Source organism: Haliotis rubra, unplaced genomic scaffold (assembly GCF_003918875.1).
Source record: "Haliotis rubra isolate DU_JTF1 unplaced genomic scaffold, ASM391887v1 Scf696, whole genome shotgun sequence".
NCBI lineage: Eukaryota > Metazoa > Mollusca > Gastropoda > Lepetellida > Haliotidae > Haliotis > Haliotis rubra.
In genome coordinates this window covers 455,136-476,562 of record NW_025767408.1, presented here as the reverse complement: position 1 = coordinate 476,562, position 21,427 = coordinate 455,136, and the positions used below count along the sequence as shown (strand labels likewise).

Genomic DNA, 21,427 nt, shown 5'->3' with positions numbered 1-21,427 from the left:
TGCATGTGAATGGCAGAGGTGTCATAAAGGTATATGCTTGAGTGTTAATATGACTGTTTGGGTAGCTTCTCTGTCATGATCTGTTAGTCAAATGTAACCTTGCATTGGCCTATTTCAGCTACATAACGACCTTTTGTTCCAGTAGCGGGACTGTGGCTTACATGACAGCAAATCAATGAATAACAGTCTCAGTCTAGCGCCACCTACAAATGCAGATTCTTTATCGATACCTGGCCCTGAATATGTTTTAATGTTTGTCATCACGTGGGTTCACCAAAAGGGTAAATGTCTGCGACCTGCATCACTGCCACCTGCATCACTTCTGGTTTCCCGCACATCAAGGTCACCCATTGTGGTGCATCTGAAATACTGGTCACAGCGTCCGCGAACTTTGTTCACTCACTTCATCACCACCTGTAGCATCGGCATCACAAAGCATCGTTAGGAACTGTCCCAGCCATCTTAACGCCAAATGTCTCATGCCACCCATATCTACGTACCCGTGACGGTCCGGGAGGACCGGAATTGGTCTTCAGTAACCCATGCTTGTCGTGAAAGGCGACTAACGGGATCGGGTGGTCAGGCTCGCTGACTTGGTTGTCATCGTATCCCAGTTGCGTAGATAGATGTCCATGATGTTGATCACTGGATTTTCTGGTCCAGACTCGATTAACTGCATATAGCTGGAATATTGCTATGTGCGGCATTAAACAACAAACCGACCAACCAACCCATATCTACGTCCAGATGCGTTATAGAACGTGACCTTGCAGTGTGTCGTGGTAAATGTTGGTTTCACTGAGGGTGTTGTTCATTCCAGAACATTGCAGCCAAAGGTCTAATGAAGCAGACACTGACACCTGTCAGGTTGTTATAGCAACTGTAACACGTGTTATACATGAGCGTGTCTATGAAGGACATCGATTACATTTGATACGGTAAATTCACCTGTTTACGGTTAATATTATATTACAAGTCAAGCCGCGAAGAGACGTGCAGGATTATATAATCAGTAAAAAGGTTGAGTTATCAAGCCTATGAACAGTGTATAGTGTGCACGGTCTCCGCTCTAACAACATGCTGAGGTGGGTACAGTGTCATTGAGAACACACTTATTGACTGCGGAGCGGTATTCTATATCGTGGGAGGCTAGCGGACGGATTAACTCATGGTCGATTAGTTAATCCCAGGATCGCTTCCAGGGCATTATCAAATTTATCCGCAGGTTGTATTGCCATACACGCTGAGCTGGTGAATGCATATAGACATATATACTCCAGTACAGGATATCATCAAACAGATATCGGAGGTTGCTGCTCGACGTGAGATGGGAATGTTTGAGGAACCTATCAGATATAATATAGATGTGCCGAGCATCCGCTGGGCCCGACCCACAAAGTGTTCGTACAGTTACGAGCTATTGTATCTCTATAGTTTATTATAGGCTTACGAATATCGTAGTGCTACGAACGCTTTGTTTGGAGTCCTCGGCCTATATTTTCGAAGCTCTCTTAGCGCTAAGATAGTCGTAAGTATCATACATTAACATTAACTTACGACTATCTTAGCGCTAAGAGAGCTTCGAAAATATAGGCCCTGGTTTCATGGATATGCTGCACAAGCGCTTTAATGTAGCGCGAACAGTCAGGCTCGAGCACAGGATTCCCAAGGAACCAGTTTGTGTCGAGCCAATGCTAACCCTCCATGTTGTACTGAAGACGTTGTACTGAAGACGTTGTACACATCTCTAAATGCATGTCTCCATAACGCTAAACCTGACTGACGTCGTGTGACGTCGCATCCCGGCTGCGCTGACCTGACAGGTTTGCGACGTGCCACGTAAAGCGACATGCGTCTTCAACAAACAAGCATCTCTCTCTGTGATCACATCTTTTTAAAGGTGTCAATTTCTGGCCACCAGCTTTGATTATTTGTTGTTCATTCGAAATAAAAGAGTTTCTTTAACTACTCACTCTTGGCATGTGCAATTATGCCATGTGTAGTTATGGCGTACCCTTTTATACCAAGGTATATGTTTGTACATGGACAAAAACAAGCTGGAAACGAAAACATGACAAAATTATGACTTGAGGAACAACATGTTGTATTTTGTTGTGTGTTTTCAGTATATTACACATCTAACAGATCATACGCTTTTATTTAAAAAGATGTTATGACGAAGTTACGATTCCTGACTACCGGGTGTTCGCCTGTAGTCTGCTGATTACAATCTCATACATTTTATATAGCTGTCTTATTACCAACGTTGTCAAAGTCGTCTTCAGCGCCGGAGGAATTACAAACGCCATGGGGTATGATTAGCCGGCTATGATTAATTAATGGTCAGTGTTTCTGAGTCATAGACGTGCTGTCGCAGATCACCTGGAAGCGTCGGTTCTATACCCGTGACTGGTCTCGCGAGGTAGCCATCTGTGCTTCAAGGGGTGGGTGGGTGTAGTCCAGCATGTACGGCCCATACAGAACAAAAGATCTGCATCATGGAATATTTAACTTGATGGGTATACCTTTCATCAGGAGATGGGTATATATGTGCCGTGAAATCAAAGATAGCTGCTCAAATTCTTCTCACATTAAGTAAAATGGTGAACAGCTTTCATTTAGGTCGCAGCTGGATGTTTTGGAGAGAGATGGAATCTGACCTTCACACACCAGGAGTTAAGTCTACATACCTATAACTGCGCAGAAAAGGCGCTGTAGCTCGTGGGCGTGATGCTTTTGTTGGGGTAGAGTGTCGATTACGCCAGGGAGTTCGGCTTACGACACATCTTTTCGGAGTGGGCCTCATAGCTGCATAGAATGATAATACACGTCTACATTATGCACCGTTCCGTGTGATCTATTGTAGATCTATTCAATAAAGACGTCTTCTGTTGATGTATGTGTTTTCATGAAATAGTGTTTTTTACCCGCAGTATTCATGTGTGTGACGGCTGTGTATAGACGTTGAGCCTCGTATAGACGAAACTGTGGCCTGAGCAGTGATCCGCGGAGTTGAGGGTACGATGACATACAGACAGCCAGATCGCCGTCCTGATCCTCGTAAGCTCGTAGCTCTCAGGACTAGTGTGGATGACTGGGAGATTATCCACCACGGAGAGACACAGGCCTACAGCACCTGAGGAATGACACACGACATACAGTGGGTGATAGCAGGAGCATAGATCTACGTCTAGTCTGGCCACATTGATTGACATCCCGCTGTCTGGAAGCCAGCAGAGTTTCAGAGTTTTCAGCGGAGAGCCGTTTCACAAAGCTATCGTAGCGCTACAACTGTCGTATCACCTATACTGTAACATAGACTTACGACAGTCGTAGCGCTACGATATCTTTGTGAAACGGGGCCCTGGTGCAAGTCAACTGACGCGCCGCATTTCGCTGTGTTCAGTTGCGTTCCTCGTGCACGGGGGTTCGGATCCTGCTTCATTCCGGTTGTATTTCTAGAGTTTTCGTTGGTCGTGACATGAGCTCGTGGGTTTAATCAAATTGGTAAACGTGGAACGCCTGCATCACTTCGCACTTTCAACTGATGCAGATCCGGGTTAGAATTGGTCTTCAGCAACCCATGCTTGTCGTACGAGGCGACTAACTCGCTGACTTGGTCGGCACATGTCATCGTATCCCAATTGCATAGATCGATGCCCATGCTGTTCACTGGATTGTCTGGTCCAGACTCGACTATTTACAAACCGTTGTCATATAGCTGGAATCTTGCTGAGTGTGGCGTTAAACAACCAACCAACCAACCAATTTCGCACTTTCCTCCCACACGACCTGTTACAAAAGGGTGACTTTAACCCAGGTCGCTCGCTCACTCACTCATTCACGCACTCACTCACTCACTCCAAGCCAAAGAGACCTTGGTAGATCTGTCAGTTTTACTTAAGATATAACCAAAAGTAACAAGCATACAAGCATTAAGGTACAGGACCTAGATTTTCGAAGCTCTCTTAGCGCTAAGATAGTCGTAAGCGCCATACATTAACATTAACTTACGACTATCTTAGCGCTAAGAGAGCTTCGAAAATCTAGGCCCAGGTCATTAACTAGTCGCACTATTTGAAGATTTTTACCCTGGAACTCGGCTTTTGGTCAGGACAAAATATAGTGGTGATATATTGGGGTCACTTATTTTCGTTTACTGACCAAAACGAGTTTCTGTGTTTGTTTACCTGTTCGTGCAGCAATACATTACATTACTTCCGGTTATACAAGAAACCAGGCAAGATATGAGCTTTATCCTCCAGGTATCTAGAACAAATATCAGTATTTTCAATTTAGAAAACTTTTGAAACAGGTGTGATTGTTTTCCGGACAATCAAAATACTGCACCGGTTGGTTTGGTTCGCGTGCCACAGGAAGATAACATCGGTTGGACGGGTTAGTCCACTCTGTGAATTAGGGGTGTGTTATTCATCAATTATATAGGGTGGACGGCATACCAATCTCGGTCGACTTCGTGAAAAAATATGACGCATGCTATTTAGGGGCGGGTTCATTTACAACGCCGACAATATTGCCTTTGAAACGAAGCTGGGTAAGATCACGGCCGGTTGATCAGAGCAGTGCGTATTTTGACAAGAGGCGAGTTTGCTATGTCTATTAGCTGAACGACGGGCCTTGTGTGGTCGGTCCAGCACACAAACACACGCACGGATCGTGACTTCAGTCACTCGCAGCCAGTTTCCAAATGTGAGCGATGGACTTTTGAATCATAAGAACCCGTGGTCATGCACGGTGCTCAAAACTACTTCTGACTCACGGGACCGTGGAGGCTATATAAACATATTAGGGCTATCAGGGAGAGATACCTGTGTTTGATTGAGTGTAAAGATTGTGGGCAAGATGGGGAAAACCATAATACGTCTATTGTATACGTCTGAGAGGCTTGTCACGACAGATGAAGTCAGAACCAGAGGCCGTGTTTTTGCGACGACAGATGAAGCGGGGAGCCATCACATCTCCCTCGACGGTTAGGGGAGTCATTGAAACAAACGAGGCAGATATTATTCCCCACAAAAAGAAAAACAAGTCGAAGAATTCAATATCGGATATTTCGTTAGGGAAAAAGCAGACTTTCAAAATGTCCTTTAGACCAATGAATAAATTATTGACAGTACAATTTTTGTACACTTTCATCAAAGGTTTTATGAAAGCAAACCCGTAACTGATGTTGGGCCCATCTCAGTCTCAAACTGTAAGTGGATGTTTTGTCATGATCACATTGTAAATCATCTGAATAAGCTTTCATGTGAAGCTAGAAGTAGTCAATGTGAATGATCTGCAGTGCACAGGTAACTATCATGAACTGCACGTGCATTTACCTTTATGACCCAACACTACCGCTGTTACAGGTCATTGGCTCCCTCCCTCTGCAGCGGTCTGCTTTCTGCTGTTTATTTTGTTGACAGTTCCATAGCCACAGTTCTTTAATACAAATGCATAAAATCGGTGATTTACAATGTGATTAGGTTGTCTGACAAAACATCCACTGCACAGTTTGAGATTTGGGTCATTGAAGAGATATTTACGGTCACATGCATTTCATGCCAAATTTTCTGATCAGCCGCAAAAGGCTAGCTGTATCAGCACCCAGTACTGTGTCTCAACATTGCCCAGATGCATTTGATACACTGTCAGGTATCCATTCTGATTCCGCCAATTACTCTGTGAACCTTTCTTGGTTCTTCCTGTTCTTTCCCTGTCTGATATCTGCCCTGCCTCTCTGTAACCTCCATTACAGCACTGTGAGTGGAACCAAGTGTTCTAGAAATCTGGGCGTGTCTGTATCATACCCAGGGTTGGCTCAAGCTGTGCATGTGTCAGTCAAGACATTTAAGTGTTTATTCATTTCGCTTTTTTATCAGTGTGTTTCACATCCCGTTCGTACCCTTTATGCAGCCTGATTGCCGATGTTGTTTTGGCTACCAAAGTGGCACATTTTTCACTTTTTTTGCATTTTCTGAAAAGTGAACAGGTAAATTCTCTTTTGGCCATCAGTTTATTTCAACTGATGATGTTGGCAGTTCAACACAGACTCACAGATACAGGGCCTGAATGCCACAAGTTTGAATGAAAAGATGAATCTTCAAGGTGTGATGAATGTTAAAAGAATGTTTTGAAAATGGAATTTGGTATGTTGGTGTGTCAGATTTTCAAGTTATTATGGTGTAAATTAAATTTTCATTATATGTATGAATTCCATATTCTAAAACGTGAAAGTTTAAATCAGTAAATATGAAGATCATTAGCCAATGTGTTTACAGAATGGTGAATCTGAATAATGATTGCTATTGAGTTCTAAGACTACATGTTGTGAATCTGTGGGTATAGTCACTGGTTTTAAATCAAACAATGCCTTGAAAAAGAAAGAATTATTAAAAATAGGAAAGAATATTGTTATCATATAGGTGGTGAATAGAGGGCTCATGTGGTGAGACATCTTGCTGTACTTGCAGTACCGGTTATTGTACTGTTACTTCTTAAAGTGTCATTACAACACGGTTTTCCAACTATTCAATCTGTTCACTCTCTTGTGCTTACTGTGTTTACTATAGAAATACACCAAGTCTTACACTTCAGGTGTAAGTTGGTAATTGAAACAGTGTGATGTACAATGCAAGCAATATAGTCTGACAAAACTTATGTTATATTTACAATGCGTATGTAGGTTTGGTTTACACATACTAGGGCTGTCAAGTTGGTGACAATTACCAGACTGTGACCATGACAAAAGGATGGGTTGACAGTCCCCACCCACCATCTTGGGATGGATCGTGACTGATCAAATTTCACACCAGAAATATTATAGCCATTCTTCCGTGTCTGAAATTTAGAACGACATTCTCCTGTAATCACCTCTTTTGTGTAGGTCTTTGTTCAACATTTTCTGGGTGGAAGTGTAAATATATGCTAACAACTGAATGTATAGACTTCTAGGTAATATGATATAACCATTTAACCAGTTTTGTCCCACATGGTGAAAGTTTTGGAACATTTCATTGGTCAGGTATATTTACTGTTACAAATTATATTTGCTGGATGACAAAGTTTCCGAGTGGTGGTATTTTATCAGCAAATGACTGGTGCCAAACACTAACAACTGCTTGTCATTGTTTACAGAATCATTGAGGAGACCTACATTTGTGTAGAGGGTGTCTGTGTCCTGGTTTGTAAAGTGATCCAGCTATAGGTCCAGGAAGCATCTAGTGTTTATAACCTACAAACTGGTTTTCCAATCTACTACCTGGTGGGTTACTCTATACAGGCTGACCATTCAGAGATGAACTTCACACACATTTGTTCAAACAAGTTGGCTTCCATGTCTTTGCTTTGCGAACTGCTGCAAATATGATGGATATGTTAGTGAAGGGGGCGTACACTTACAGGACTCTCTTGGTATGAATGTAGGTGTATACAGGGCTGTCTTACTGCTGGTATTATTGTTGGTGTCAATGAAGCCTACTGAACGCCATTGTACTGCTGGTATTCTTGTAGGTGTCAATAAAGTCTACAGGACACCATTGTACTGTTGGTATTATCGTAGGTGTCAATGAAGTCTACAGGACACCATTGTACTGCTGGTATTATTGTAGGTGTCAATGAAGTCTACAGGACACCATTGTACTGCTGGTATTATTGTAGGTGTCAATGAAGTCTACAGGACACCATTGTACTGCTGGTATTATCGTAGGTGTCAATGAAGTCTACAGGACACCATTGTACTGCTGGTATTATCGTAGGTGTCAATCTACAGAAGTCTACAGGACACCACCATTGTACTGCTGGTATTATTGTAGGTGTCAATGAAGTCTACAGGACACCATTGTACTGCTGGTATTATTGTAGGTGTCAATGAAGTCTACAGGACACCATTGTACTGCTGGTATTATTGTAGGTGTCAATGAAGTCTACAGAACACCATTGTACTGCTGGTATTATTGTAGGTGTCAATGAAGTCTACAGGACACCATTGTACTGCTGGTATTATTGTAGGTGTCAATGAAGTCTACAGGACACCATTGTACTGCTGGTATTATCGTAGGTGTCAATGAAGTCTACAGGACACCATTGTACTGCTGGTATTATTGTAGGTGTCAATGAAGTCTACCGAACACCATTGTACTGCTGGTATTATTGTAGGTGTCAATGAAGTCTACAGGACACCATTGTACTGCTGGTATTATTGTAGTAATATAATGAAGTCTATTATGGTATTTTATTGTGCTTTAAGATCTGGCCTGTTCAGTCTGACACCAAGTTTTGTAACATGTTAAGTACCTGTCAGTGATGTTTATGATCCAACCTCGGCTCAAACACAACATGATTGATATCCTGGAAGGTAACATCTGAGCAGACTTTAAATGATGTGGACATTTACACCTGTTGAATCCTGGTCTCCATGCAAACACAAGCCCTATGTGTGACATAACAGACACCAGCTGATCCCTGGTTCCCAGGGAAGGAATTATTCTGAGCTATGATAAATGGTGTTGTTGAGGATCTGTGCTGGGAATACAGTAGTTGGTACTAAGCCCATGGGCTCATCTTCTGGCTGACACAAACGTCATGTTAATTGCTGCTTTGAAGGACCAGTTTCCATGGTGAAACGGCACATGAGATAATTCCCTCACAACATGCTTTTGCCATTTAACTGAACCCTATCCGTCATTATGACAGTCACCTGCAAGCTAATGTGTTTAAGGCTATGTTTGTATTTTATTGACCCATTATAAGGGTAGTCATGGAAGGGAGGAACACACTAAACACGTGTCTCCCTAGTAATTTATTAGAGTTGTTATTACAGAAAGGTAATGGGGAAATGCTGCTTGTTGATGCCCTAAATGCTGTGTTTATTGGATAGTTAAGACAACTGATGGGTCCCCATAGCCAGGTACATGTGTCATCTACCTAATGGTAAAACTGTGAGTCCATATGTAAATGTGACAAATCCTGGAATTTTGCTCATCTCAGATGAGTTCACTTGTGGTAATTTTGAACCCTGAGTGAGTGAGTATGGTTTTACGCCGCTTTTGGCAATATTCCAGCAACATCATGGCAGGGGGACACTAGAAATGGGCTTCACCCATTTTACCCATGTGGGGAATCAAACCCGCACCTTGGGCATGACAAGCAAACGCTTTAACCACTAGGTTACCCGACCGCTCCTTGAACCCTGACACTGAGAGTTGAATAGTGTTACTTTGATCTGGAGAAATGGTTGTGTTCCCAGTCCTTGGTTTACTAATATTTAGTTTTGTCCAGTTGTGTGTCTTGGTTAGCCAGCACCAGACACATACCCGTCGTAAACATCTTACTCAAGCATCACTGTGGGTATCTCTTGAATTAAACTGACATGTTGTGATATAGGTGGAATAGCGATCAACACTGCATCAGTTCAGTCAGCCACTCCATTGGATCACATAACATCATTACATGACACACCAGCTCTGAAACCCTTCTCGCTAACTTAGTTATTGAAAACCCACAAAATATTAAAAGCAACTGTTTTCTGTATTGGTTCTTTATGTAGGCCAAGTGGCAGAAACCAGTTCTTGTTTCTGTTTAATGTTTTGTTCCCAATGTTCTTGTTCTCGTTCCACTTGTTTCTGGCTTTGTTCTAAATGCTCATGTTCCTGTTCCTCATGTCTCTGTTCTTGTTTCTACTGGCCCTGTTCTTTTTCCTAATGTCCCTCATCTTGTTCCTAATGTCCCTGTTCTTGTTCCTAATGTCCCTGTTCTTGTTCCTAATGTCCCTGTTTTTGTTCCTCACGTCTCTGTTCTTGTTCCTCACGTCTCTGTTCTTGTTGCTAATATCCCTGTTCTTGTTCCTAATGTCCTAATGTCCCTGTTCTTGTTTCTAATGTCCCTGTTCTTGTTCCAGGCCAAGCGGCGGGAGCAGCTGTTCAATGCCCAGAAGGAGCTGGAGGCCAAGTTGCGGAAGGAGGAGGACGAGATGTTCCGCGGCTTCCAGTCTGTGAGGAAACAGGAATCAGAGAAGATCTCCGAGGAGATAAACAAAGAATGGGAGGTGCGCCTCAAGGACTTGACGGAAAAGTTTGACAAGCAGATGGAAGGGAAGAGGAAGAAACTGAAGGATAATGAGAGGAAGGTGAGTGAAGGGAAAACAAATATTTCACTAGCGGAGGATCACCGAGAAGCTTCCAACTGAAACATATCTTCCTTAGAGAAATTGAAAACAACAGTATATAGAGCAAATGGTAGAATGAATATCTATATAATACATTATAAACTGAAGGCAATGTGTTTGCATCATGGTTGGATCATTCACAGGTTGTGTCAGAGAACTTGGTTTGATTCTGTTACTGCAACACACTATGGAAACCATCTTCTGGTGGGTCTCGCTGTGACGTGGGTGGTATGTTGCCAAAAATGGTTCTGTAAAAGTGACATTAATCACTGTTTGATATAAATGTGAAAATATCATTAATCACGGTAATATATGGTATGTGAAAATAATTAGTAATGTTATTATAAGTACATTGTACACCCAATCCTTTATGATGTGTGGCCAGTGATAGTTCTGTTGCCCGTGCAAGGCAATGTTGATGAACTGTTGGGGTGTCTGTTGAAACTTCAGCCATGAATCGCATGTTCAAAACACATGCCATGCAATGCTACCAGCAATGTCAAAATGTATTTACTGGTAGATTTCCTGACTTAACCACATTTGATCAAGTCTTGAATGAATACGGCCAGTGGTACCTGTGTAGGTTTGACTTCAGATCAGGCTAATAACCACTGTATTCACATGCAATCATTTCCTGCATTATTGTCACCCTCAACAATCAGGGCTGTAAACATGCTTCTTCCGTGACTGCAAACTTGATTTAAAGAATTTTTTGAAAACATTTAGATAGTTATCTGACATTTTATGACTCCTCGCAAGCAAGTACTTGTGACTCCCCTGTGTCAAGGTCTGCCGTATTGGGGATGTTGCTGTGTCACCTTCATCTGACAGGTTAAGTGTGTTTTGAATATCACCTGACCCTCAAATAGTGCAACACCCACACATTCCCAGATTGTCAGCAGCCAATAATTCTTATCACAATGATCAAAGGGCTGTATCAAGTTTGTGGAAGGAGAAAGCCATAATACATATGATTCATAAATCATGTTGACTGCTTCCCTTCAGGCTTTACCTGCAATAAACCACTTAGTCTATGTAAAACACAGCATGAGTGAAATGTTTCCAATAATGTCTTGAGCTCTCGTTGTTCAGTGATCTTGTGTATATGGAGATCTGTGATTTGAATGTTTCATCTAAAGTGCCATCTTGTTTTTGCCTCTTTCTTCTATGTCAAAAACTAGTCAAACTGTTTCCTGAATTGAACATAAACCGCAAAGATCCTCATTAATTTCTCACAGTACTTCAATGAATATTGAATTTAGGGTACTACATTTGAAATTGAAACTCTCAGCACAAGGGAGAAGAATTGAGAAGAAAACATATACCGTCCCACCGTCCTTGACCCTGTATTTTTGTGAAGGACGGTCTATTAAATAAGTATGGCCGTCCTTTGGTCGGAGGAAATATTTGAAAAAATAAACTTAACTTGGTTTGAACTTCGTCTCATCTATTATTTTGTTATTGTTTTAGTTTTTGGACAGGCTGTGTTTGTTCAGGACTGGTAACGTTTTTGGACAGCCAGTCCTTGGACAGGCAATATTACAAAACTATTTTATACACTGGTTCGATGGGCATTGTTTCGGATTTCTTTAGGGTATAGCTACAGAAGCCATTTCTTAGGTCACTACAACTTGGTAATCAGATCCTTAAAATATGCAGATAACAGAATACACAAACACTCTGTGACTCTATACATGCACCAGGGTGACTTTGTTGGCCTCAGTATAACAGGAAATAGGCATGTTAAGTATTTTAACTCACAAGTTTGAAATAGATTATTGCAAATCTTCAAATGCAGACATGTTAATTCAACAAACACTAAGCGCAGACAGGTCCTCATGAACAAGTTTGCTCTAAGAAGATTTATGTTTGGTTTGCTAGGATTATCTAGATTATTATTCTATTTTTAAACATAGTTCCATGGGCATGAAAATCCTGATATTTGCAGTTTTGCAGTCAACCAAAGGGAGACAAATTTTAAAAATATTTAAGAGTGATCTCCCTTTTGCTAATTCAAACCAATTTAATCAGACTTTGGTAGCTTAAGGTAATACAACAATGACTTTAGACTGACTACAGGTGTTTTAGGACTGAATCTTTGGAAGTTTATGGAAAGTCACAGCTGGGAATTTATTTGTCATCTCTCATATTATTGTGGTCCATAGATGTAGCAAGTTGCGTTTCTCAAATTTTTACTTTGAAAAGGCTTGAGGTCTTCAGGTAAATAGTCAGTTCAGAGAGTCAGGGTTATGAGTCATCCCAGCTTGGCATAAACAGGGATTTAGATGCAGGAGACATGGATGTCAGTCCGTGGCTGTTATATATTTGTTGGAGTCTGAGCCCTGCTTATATGACTCATGTTTTACTTGTCCAGACTTTCCACTCAAGGTGCCTTCATTTAATGGGCTTGCTTCACAGCTAATACTTCTGGAGTGTTATTGTCTTTTGTTTTTCAGGGTAAACTGTTTTAATATGTTTTGTGACCTCCTATCAGCTCTGACCAATATGGTGTAATATTTATCTGTATTGTATTTATATATACGTATAAGGGAATGAAGCAAACAAGTTAAGTAGGTGTACTGAAGAATATGGCAGTAAATGTAGACGTTTATCTGAAGATGCTAGAGTGGTATTGGCAGTATCTAGCTGTAAGGTAATGCCTCTTATAATGGTCCATTTGTCTTGGGTACGGAAATTTAGAATTGTGTTCCTTAGTGGTGTCATATTCCCTAGTGGTGTCATATTCCCTAGTGGTGTCATGTTCCTTAGTGGTGTCATGTTCCTTAGTGGTGTCATGTTCCTTAGTGGTGTCATGTTCTCTAGTGGTGTCATGTTCCCTAGTGGTGTCATGTTTCCTAGTGGTGTCATGTTCCCTAGTGGTGTCATGTTCCCTAGTGGTGTCATGTTCCCTAGTGGTGTCATGTTCCCTAGTGGTGTCATGTTCCTTAGTGGTGTCATGTTCCTTAGTGGTGTCATGTTCCCTAGTGGTGTCATGTTCCTTAGTGGTGTCATGTTCTCTAGTGGTGTCATGTTCCTTAGTGGTGTCATGTTCCCTAGTGGTGTCATGTTCCTTAGTGGTGTCATGTTCCTTAGTGGTGTCATGTTCCCTTAGTGGTGTCATGTTCCCTTAGTGGTGTCATGTTCCCTAGTGGTGTCATGTTCCCTAGTGATGTCATGTTCTCTAGTGGTGTCATATTCCCTAGTGGTGTCATGTTCCTTAGTGATGTCATATTCCTTAGGGGGCGGTGGGATAGCCTAGTGGTTAAAGCGTTGGCTCGTCACGCTGAAGACTCGGGTTCGATTTCCCACATGGACACAATGTGTGAAGCCCATTTCTGGTGTTCCCCACCATAATATTGCTGGAATACTGCTAAAACAGCCTAAAACCATACCCACCCACTCACTCACTCACTCACTCACTCATGTTCCTTTGTGGTGTCATGTTCCTTAGTAATGTTATGTTCCTAGGTGGTGTCATGTTCCTTGGTCATTGGCTTGATTCCAGTTCACTCTTACGCTTGATTAATAAGCTCTGAGTGGTAAATGTCAAAGAACTTGCATCTCAGACTCAACCTATATGAAACCTTTGTTTGTCACAGCTGATGACAGTCCAGTTTGAGAATGAAAAGAACGTCCTCCAGAAGACGATGTCAATGAAGAGGGAGAAGAAGAAGAAAACAATGACCTTGAGGATGAGGGAGAAGGAACAGAGTACAACCTCTGACCTCGTCAAGCGACAGAGCGTTCAGATGCTGAGTCTTCTTGCAGCCAAACAGGAGGAGATGAAGAAGGAGCTGGCAGTGGAGCTGCAGAAGGAGCTGGCAGTTGAGCTGCAGAATGACGTTCAGGTGAGGGGTGACCTTCGTGGAAGTCTGTGAGTAGTTGCACCAGAGGACAGGGATCCTGTTCTAGTTCAACTGTTTAATGATTTGGTTTACATGGTTTTTTAAATTGTATGGCTAGTTTATATAAATAAATTGACAAAATTAAAGCTGTAAAAAACAAGGTCATCGTGTTCCTTTCATGCCCTTGTGGATCCACATGATATTAATTAGATGACACTCTGTGGAACAGAGGATTCTAAATAGTTCCCAAAACTTTTCAATTCCAGGATTTTAGAAAATCACAAACATTAAAAATTGTAAAATACCCTTTGTTGTTGTTTAACTTCCTTTCTTTACAAAATCTCGAGTTGATCACTGTAGCAGCTGATGAGCATGTTGTTGTTTCCAGACAGAGCAATCGACAGGGCAGGTGTCTGAGCCACCAGTGGAAGAGATAATAGAGGTGCTGCAGACGCCAACAGTCTTCGAACCACCGTCACCTAAACCACCACGCTGTCGGAAGAGAAATCTCTACAGTGACGTCAGCGTCTTCAGCGATATTGATGAGCAAGTTATTGAGGTGAGTTGAACCTCTCACCCTCATGGGACAAATATAATGGCTTTACAGTGCCCAGCATGTGGTGAAATCTCACCAAAATAGAACATAGTAAATTGATGTACAACTTACAGAGTGCTGAGTGATATAGGTGATCTTGACAATATGCGAGTGATCTTGACAACACAAGGTTGACATTGAGGTATACCTGTCATATCAACGTGACGGTAGCCATGACAACATGTTTGTGACCTTGAGGTTAAGGTTTGACCTTCAGAGTTAGAGGGAGAAAATGTGTCCTTGCTGTCTAATAAGTCAGGGGATAAGATGTCATGCAAGTTTTGTTGGACTCGTGTATCATCATCTCTTCCACTGCAGAAATGGTCAAACGGACGATCAAGCTGTAGACCCAGGTTCGATTCCCCACATGGGTACAATGTGTGAAGCCCATTCCTGGTGTCCCCCGCTGTGATATTGCTGGAATATTGCTAAAAGCAGTGTAAAACCTTACTCACTCACTCCACTGCAGAAACACAATCCAACTGCACTGAAAACAGTAGGTCCATGATTAAGAATGAGAATGAAGCCACAGGTTCAATGTACTACCGTGTTTATCGGCACCCATCACCAACAAGGCGGGGGTTACGACCAGACTGACCCATCCATCAACCCTCTTGTCACATACATGTTATACTGTAGCACTTTGCCAATAGCCTTTCCATAGCCAACAGTGGCCAAGAATACACCTGTCAAGCCAGCTGATCAGTCTCTCCCGATCAATGACACCTTCATGGTCTTTGCCGATAAATCATTGACTGTGTGACAGTGTAATTAACACCGACAGTCATTTAGCTGTTTGTCATATTGATTATATAATGACGTTTATGGTGAAACCCGGTTGTCACTTTTGACTTATTGACATGTTCCCTATAAACGAGATTGCATGATTACACTAAGTATAAGGGAGACATAATATTTGAAGACGCTTTGTTCTGATGGAGAAGATGAACGGACCATGCGTGTACAGACTCGCTGTTGGTCGTGGGCTTTCCCTGTATAGTAAACATATACCTTATAATCATCCTGCATTGCAGTGCAGCTGTGTCCATTAGAAATGCCACAAACCTGAGGGTTTCAATCCCAGTTCAGGCCAGACCAATTTTATTTCTTGTTTTACGGATTTTTGTCCCCAGAAAACCTAAAGGCAGGAGGGAAAAAATAAAAAATAAAAATCACTAGTCAAAATAATTTTCCTTTTAAATGCTAAAAGTATTTTATTTTTGGCAATTTATGAATTTTATATGGGGCAAAAAACAATCAAAAAATTATTTGTTGTAAGTTTACATTTTTGGCCAATAAAACATGAGGATTTTATTTTTGAGCGAGGAAAATTATTTTTTTTTTTTTCTTATTCTTGAAAAAATACAACCACCGGATCCATAAAACAAGAAATAAAACTGGTCTGGCCTCACAGCGATTCTGCTTCTAGATTTGTTAGGAACATGCCTGTGTTCAAGGGTCAAAACAAAGGCTTAACAATACCATTTATCCTCAGACTGGCGGATGTTCCCGATAGAGCGCCGCCATTTTAAAATAAACAAATCTGTTAGAATTAATGAGATTATAGTTTGTTTTCATCAAGTTAGAAAATCAAGACTACTTTCTACTCGTTGTTAAATATGTATTGGAATCATAACCAAACGGATTTTGCATGACACAACTTATAACATAGCGATTTCTTCCACGGAGGCGAGGTGGGGTCGAAGTCCACAATACTGTAGCGATAAATTTCTTGCTACATTCCCATGGTTAATGTCCACTCACCAGTATGTAGATACTAGTCAATGTAATAGTCTTTATATTTTTGTCTTATAATCCTAATTAGTTTATTATCACACTTGTATGCATTTTGAAACTAAATGAAAAGCAGGCGATCTGCTGATACTTATAGTGAATTTATAACAGAACTGTAATATCTAGACATTTTATAGTTTGCCAATGTGAATCATAATTCGCACACACTTCCTAGTGCATGTTGTCTGTCTCATTACACTTCACGGCGAAAACAATGATTCTGTTGAATGCTACGACAAATGAATAAAAACAAAATGCAAATATTAAAATTAAAACAGATTAAAGTTATAGGAACAATATCAGGCCATTACCTTGTTAGGAATGTATCCATCAATATCCACACAACTGTTCCAAATGATGTGTCTTTTAACAGTTTAATATCTGAAAAGTGATAAATCTTTTCAGGTATTGGTGTATAGTCTCATTGGTCACCCAAGATAGCACACCTGGCAACTAATTGCATAATGTCCGCCTTTCTTTAAAAACAGTAATTTAGTTAGCCAATAATGGGCAATCAATCAATGTATTGCGGTTAATCCTTTGAAAGAAGGGCGTTGTTTTCGCATGAACACCGACCACGACAGAGTGTATTCAGTATAGATTAGTAAATCTACATACATAAACACTACCTTTTGACAATTCAGCTGTGTAAGATAAAAGTAATTAATCAATCAGCGTGTTATCGGTTAATCCTTTGATCGATCTTTATAATGTTGAATATTTACTCCAGACACAAGAAATGCCAAATGGGAACCTTTGTCGGGTAATCTAAGTGTGTTACCACTAATTATACCTGTTATAAATTCATTAACTGACCATCAAGTGAATGATGACAAATAACATGTGTAGGTTTATACCACCTAACCACGGGTTACAACTTGAGGGAGTATTAATTGCTGTATTGCATGTGAAAACTTATGGGCCGACACTGTTTTGAGAATACAAACAGATTTTTACATGACATGATTAAATATCGAGGTAAAACAACACAGAAATGGGATCAATTTGGATCAGTCATTATACAAATAGGGACCCCTACTGACACCAATCGATTTTGACAGAATGCGTCTATGAAAACAAGTTGTAACTTCGGAAACTAGGCAAAGCAGGAGACAAAATTAAATGACAGTAGATTGTGAGAACATATAGCTTTCATTTTCCACAACAATTATCACGATTTCAGGTTTATCATTGAGACATATATGTCTTAGGCTTTCTTCCCACGTCAAGCTCAGATTGTACAACTGGAATACCTGTCAAGGGACGTTAAACCTCACCCACTATAATAAACATGTCTCTTAATATATCAGGAATCTATTCAGAGATTTGAGAGTCTGTAAGAGTAGAATCTTGTGTTATAAGTTCATTATTTTTGCTGATACAAATTTCTTTCAAAGAAGTTGAACGACAGTTTTATGTCCATATCATCTTTTTGAAGAGCAGTTAAATCAGCCATTAACAAATAAGTCTTCTGTCACGAAAGCATTGGCTTGTGAATTGTGTACGCAACAGAATACCATCACATACACTGTCTGCTGATATCATCTGTAGCCACCAATAGATTTATCAGAGCAGAACCTGTTTCACAAATGCACCATTCCTGCAGAGTTCAAACATAGCTTGTATGCTCCAAATCCTTGTTTCAGTTGGCCCAAGCTACTTTGTTAAACACCAGCGCACGTCTTGTAGTCCTTCGGTTCAGCCTGCCAGGGTGATTAAAACACTGATTTGTCAGGGTGACGTAAATAATGCTAAATCTCAACACCTGGCTTCCAGTAGACAAAGTTATAAATCTGTGATTGGTTTGATCACAGGAGACTGATCATGGAATATACAGTGGCTTGTTCATGCATGTTTGGTTATGTTGTTGATGCAAGGGATGATCACTAAGGCAACAGGACAATCAAGACGAAATGTTCCCTTTCATGTGTGGAATTTCTCAATTATTAGATGTAATTATGCTCATCTCAAACGTTTTGTTGTGCATTTTTTTTTTTGTAAATTGATTAAGACCTCAAGAAGTTTAGTGTTGGCATTGTGATTTCTGATGTATACTGCCCAACATTTGTCAAGGACCAGATCAGTAATCTTTTGTTTGATCCTTAGCAAATGTTGAGTAGTATATATAAATGTATGTGAGGCTACAATGAATACATTAACAGAGTTTCAGCTGAGTGTTTAAGTAATATGAGTCGGCTGAATTCATTTTTAATGAACTAACTGTCCATGGCACCTGGGAACTGTTGACGGATGTCACACCTCCACATGACTGTGTATATGGTTATCTCATGAGGGAAGAAACGTCTATTTCTATTGTCTGCAAGGTATTTGGAACATCAGGTGAATTAAATGTAAAGTGAAGTGAGGCCGCTATGAGTAGGGTCATAAAAAACTTGTGTTGGAAGGGCCATGAAAAGCATGGAAGGTGTGAGGGGTTGGCAGGCTTAAGACCAAACTCACCCACACCCACACCCACACCCACACCCACACCCACACCCACACCTTATAAGACATACCTAGTCTTAGCCGTTTATCATTATGATGTTACTGTACTGAACAGGATGTTACTGTACTGAACAGGATGTTACTGTACTGAACAGACACTTCATAATTTGATGAGATGTGTTGCAAGCTGTCAGTAATGCAAGGATAGCTAGACATTCCTCCAAATGATGGCAACAAGATTAGTAACATAACCAGTGCCATGACAAACACCATATAAAAACGACTGAATTTTTAAATCATTGCTGAAGTATTTCTGTGTCAGTTTGGACTATAAATATGCACTGGAGTGGTTCTGTATAATGCTACTAGTTTCTGTGTCCCCATCCATTCATTGTTTAGTATCGGGCATAGTGTCCTGTGTTACTTCTGCTGGCTTCAGAGAATCAAGAAATTGGGATTTTATGATGCTCTGCTTTGTTCCTAACCATATAGTAATATACAGATTATTCCTGTGTCTTCCAGTAATATACAGATTATTCCTGTGTCTTCCAGTAATATACAGATTATTCCTGTGTCTTCCAGTAATATACAGATTATTCCTGTGTCTTCCAGTAATATACAGATTATTCCTGTGTCTTCCAGTAATATACAGATTATTCCTGTGTCTTCCAGTAGTATACAGATTATTCCTGTGTCTTCCTTAAAACCTTCTGCTGAGTATGTACTATGATACATCCACCATGTAGCTGCAGTGTATGTACCTCAATGTATGTACCCCTTTCCCCCCAACAGGTGGCTGAAGGTGAACAGCTGACCTACACGGACCTGGTCAAGGAGCTGACAGAGAACCTTATGTCGGACCTGGAGAAGGCCAGGTAAGCTACAGCCACAGGCAACACAACTGTAGTAGTCTGATGTTGTGGGGTCAGTAGGTGTTGAAATAGTCAGAGAGGGGATCTCTAACTTCATAACAATTAATGGGAAACATATGGAAAAAGAGAACACAAATTCGGGGAGTGTTGTGAAGAACATGATTGATATTTAATTTTAAAATTAAATGCTTGCAGCTTTTTACTTAGGTAGGAGGGATTTATCCTCTCAATCAGAAATGTGCAGCCTGTTTTCTTTGTGGCTGGGTATGAAAGATTTATTATCCTGCTCAGAAATCTATTTCTCTCTCAAGCAGCATTAATATTATTTCATCAACATCTCAACATTCTAACTTGTATGACAATAATATTTGTATAGTATACATCTGAAGCAATTTCACTTATTTGGGGAAGCTACCGTATAAAAAAAGTATATTTATGAAGGTCATCCTTTTCATGCTCAACTATAAATAGGGGCTATGGGATTGCTGGATAATCTGAAGGCCCTGTGTTGGACCCCCACATAGTTACCTTGTCTGAAGGTCAGTGGTGGTGTCATACTTCAGCCATACTGGTTTGATGGTTGAGATTCACTCACTGCATTCTCTATGGTGTATCCCTGTGGTTTACTATGTACATGTGCTTGTGTCGGTTGTCCACCAGAGCTATCTACCGCTGGATCACCGTCAAGGACCTTAATGTGATGGAGTTTGATGAAACCATCGAGGAGGACACACCCATGGGACTGCTGAGGGGCATTAAGTTTGGAACCGAAACCTACCATGTGCTGTTCATGAGACTCTGCAGGTAGGACATGTTATAACCACCTCCGACACGTGAAAATATGGGTTAGAATTGATCTTCAGTAACCCATGCTTGTTGTAAGAGGTGACTAACAGGATCGGGTGGTCAGGCTGGCTGACTTGGTCGACACGTTTCATCGTATCCCAGTTGTGTATATCGATGCTCATGCTGTTGATCACTGGATTGTCTGGTCCAGACTTGATTATTTACAAACCGCCGCCATATAGCTGTAATATTGCTGAGTGCAGCGTAACACTAAACTCACGCATGCACTCACTCTAACCATTCCGCCTGTTTCCTGGGTCTGGTGCTCATCGTTTTATATATGTGTAAATTTGATTCCTTGTGACAGTGGTTTACCACATAGGGCCTTACTCCTTGTATTTGTTGGTTTATATTTTGTCTTTCAAAACCTTTGGACAGTAGTCAAAAATTTGATGAAAGTTATGTTGTTCTGTTTAAAAACAATTTCAAAGAATATTGGTTTGGTAGGATTATAAGAAAAGAACTCAAAGTTTCTATTTCCTGTTGGAATTTGAATTAATAAGCATATGCTTACATTAATTATTGCCATGTTAAATTAAATGAACAAATTGGTTAATTTAAATTTTGTGTAGGAAGATTAATTCACATCCTATGCTGAAGCAAAATATTGTCAGAATGCTAAAACCTTAGGATGTGAACAATATTTCTGCCACACTGCAATATATAAGTTATATAATTTGCAATTTAGTTTATAAGCTGGTGGCCTGTTTGTGTAGAGCAGCTTATGACAAAGGGTGAACTAACAGAGAATGTGGTTAGTGCTTTAACCAAGCTACACTGTGTGACACTGTTTGTGTTGTGTTGAAGTCACTGTGACACTGTTTGTGTTGTGTTGAAGTCACTGTGACACTGTGTGTGTTGT

At 40.7% G+C, this 21,427-nt stretch overlaps 1 protein-coding gene across 1 annotated transcript in view; it reads left to right on the top strand.

Moving 5' to 3' along the window:
- The window catches only part of LOC124258512 (hillarin-like), a 55,045-nt gene that overhangs the window by 27,825 nt on the left and 5,793 nt on the right, over window positions 1–21,427 (top strand). Inside the window, exons 3-7 of the mRNA XM_046692583.1 lie at window positions 9,902–10,129; window positions 13,768–14,016; window positions 14,402–14,572; window positions 19,640–19,722; window positions 20,380–20,523. Coding sequence (XP_046548539.1) covers window positions 9,902–10,129; window positions 13,768–14,016; window positions 14,402–14,572; window positions 19,640–19,722; window positions 20,380–20,523 — 875 coding nt within the window. The remainder of the gene's footprint in view (window positions 1–9,901; window positions 10,130–13,767; window positions 14,017–14,401; window positions 14,573–19,639; window positions 19,723–20,379; window positions 20,524–21,427) is intronic.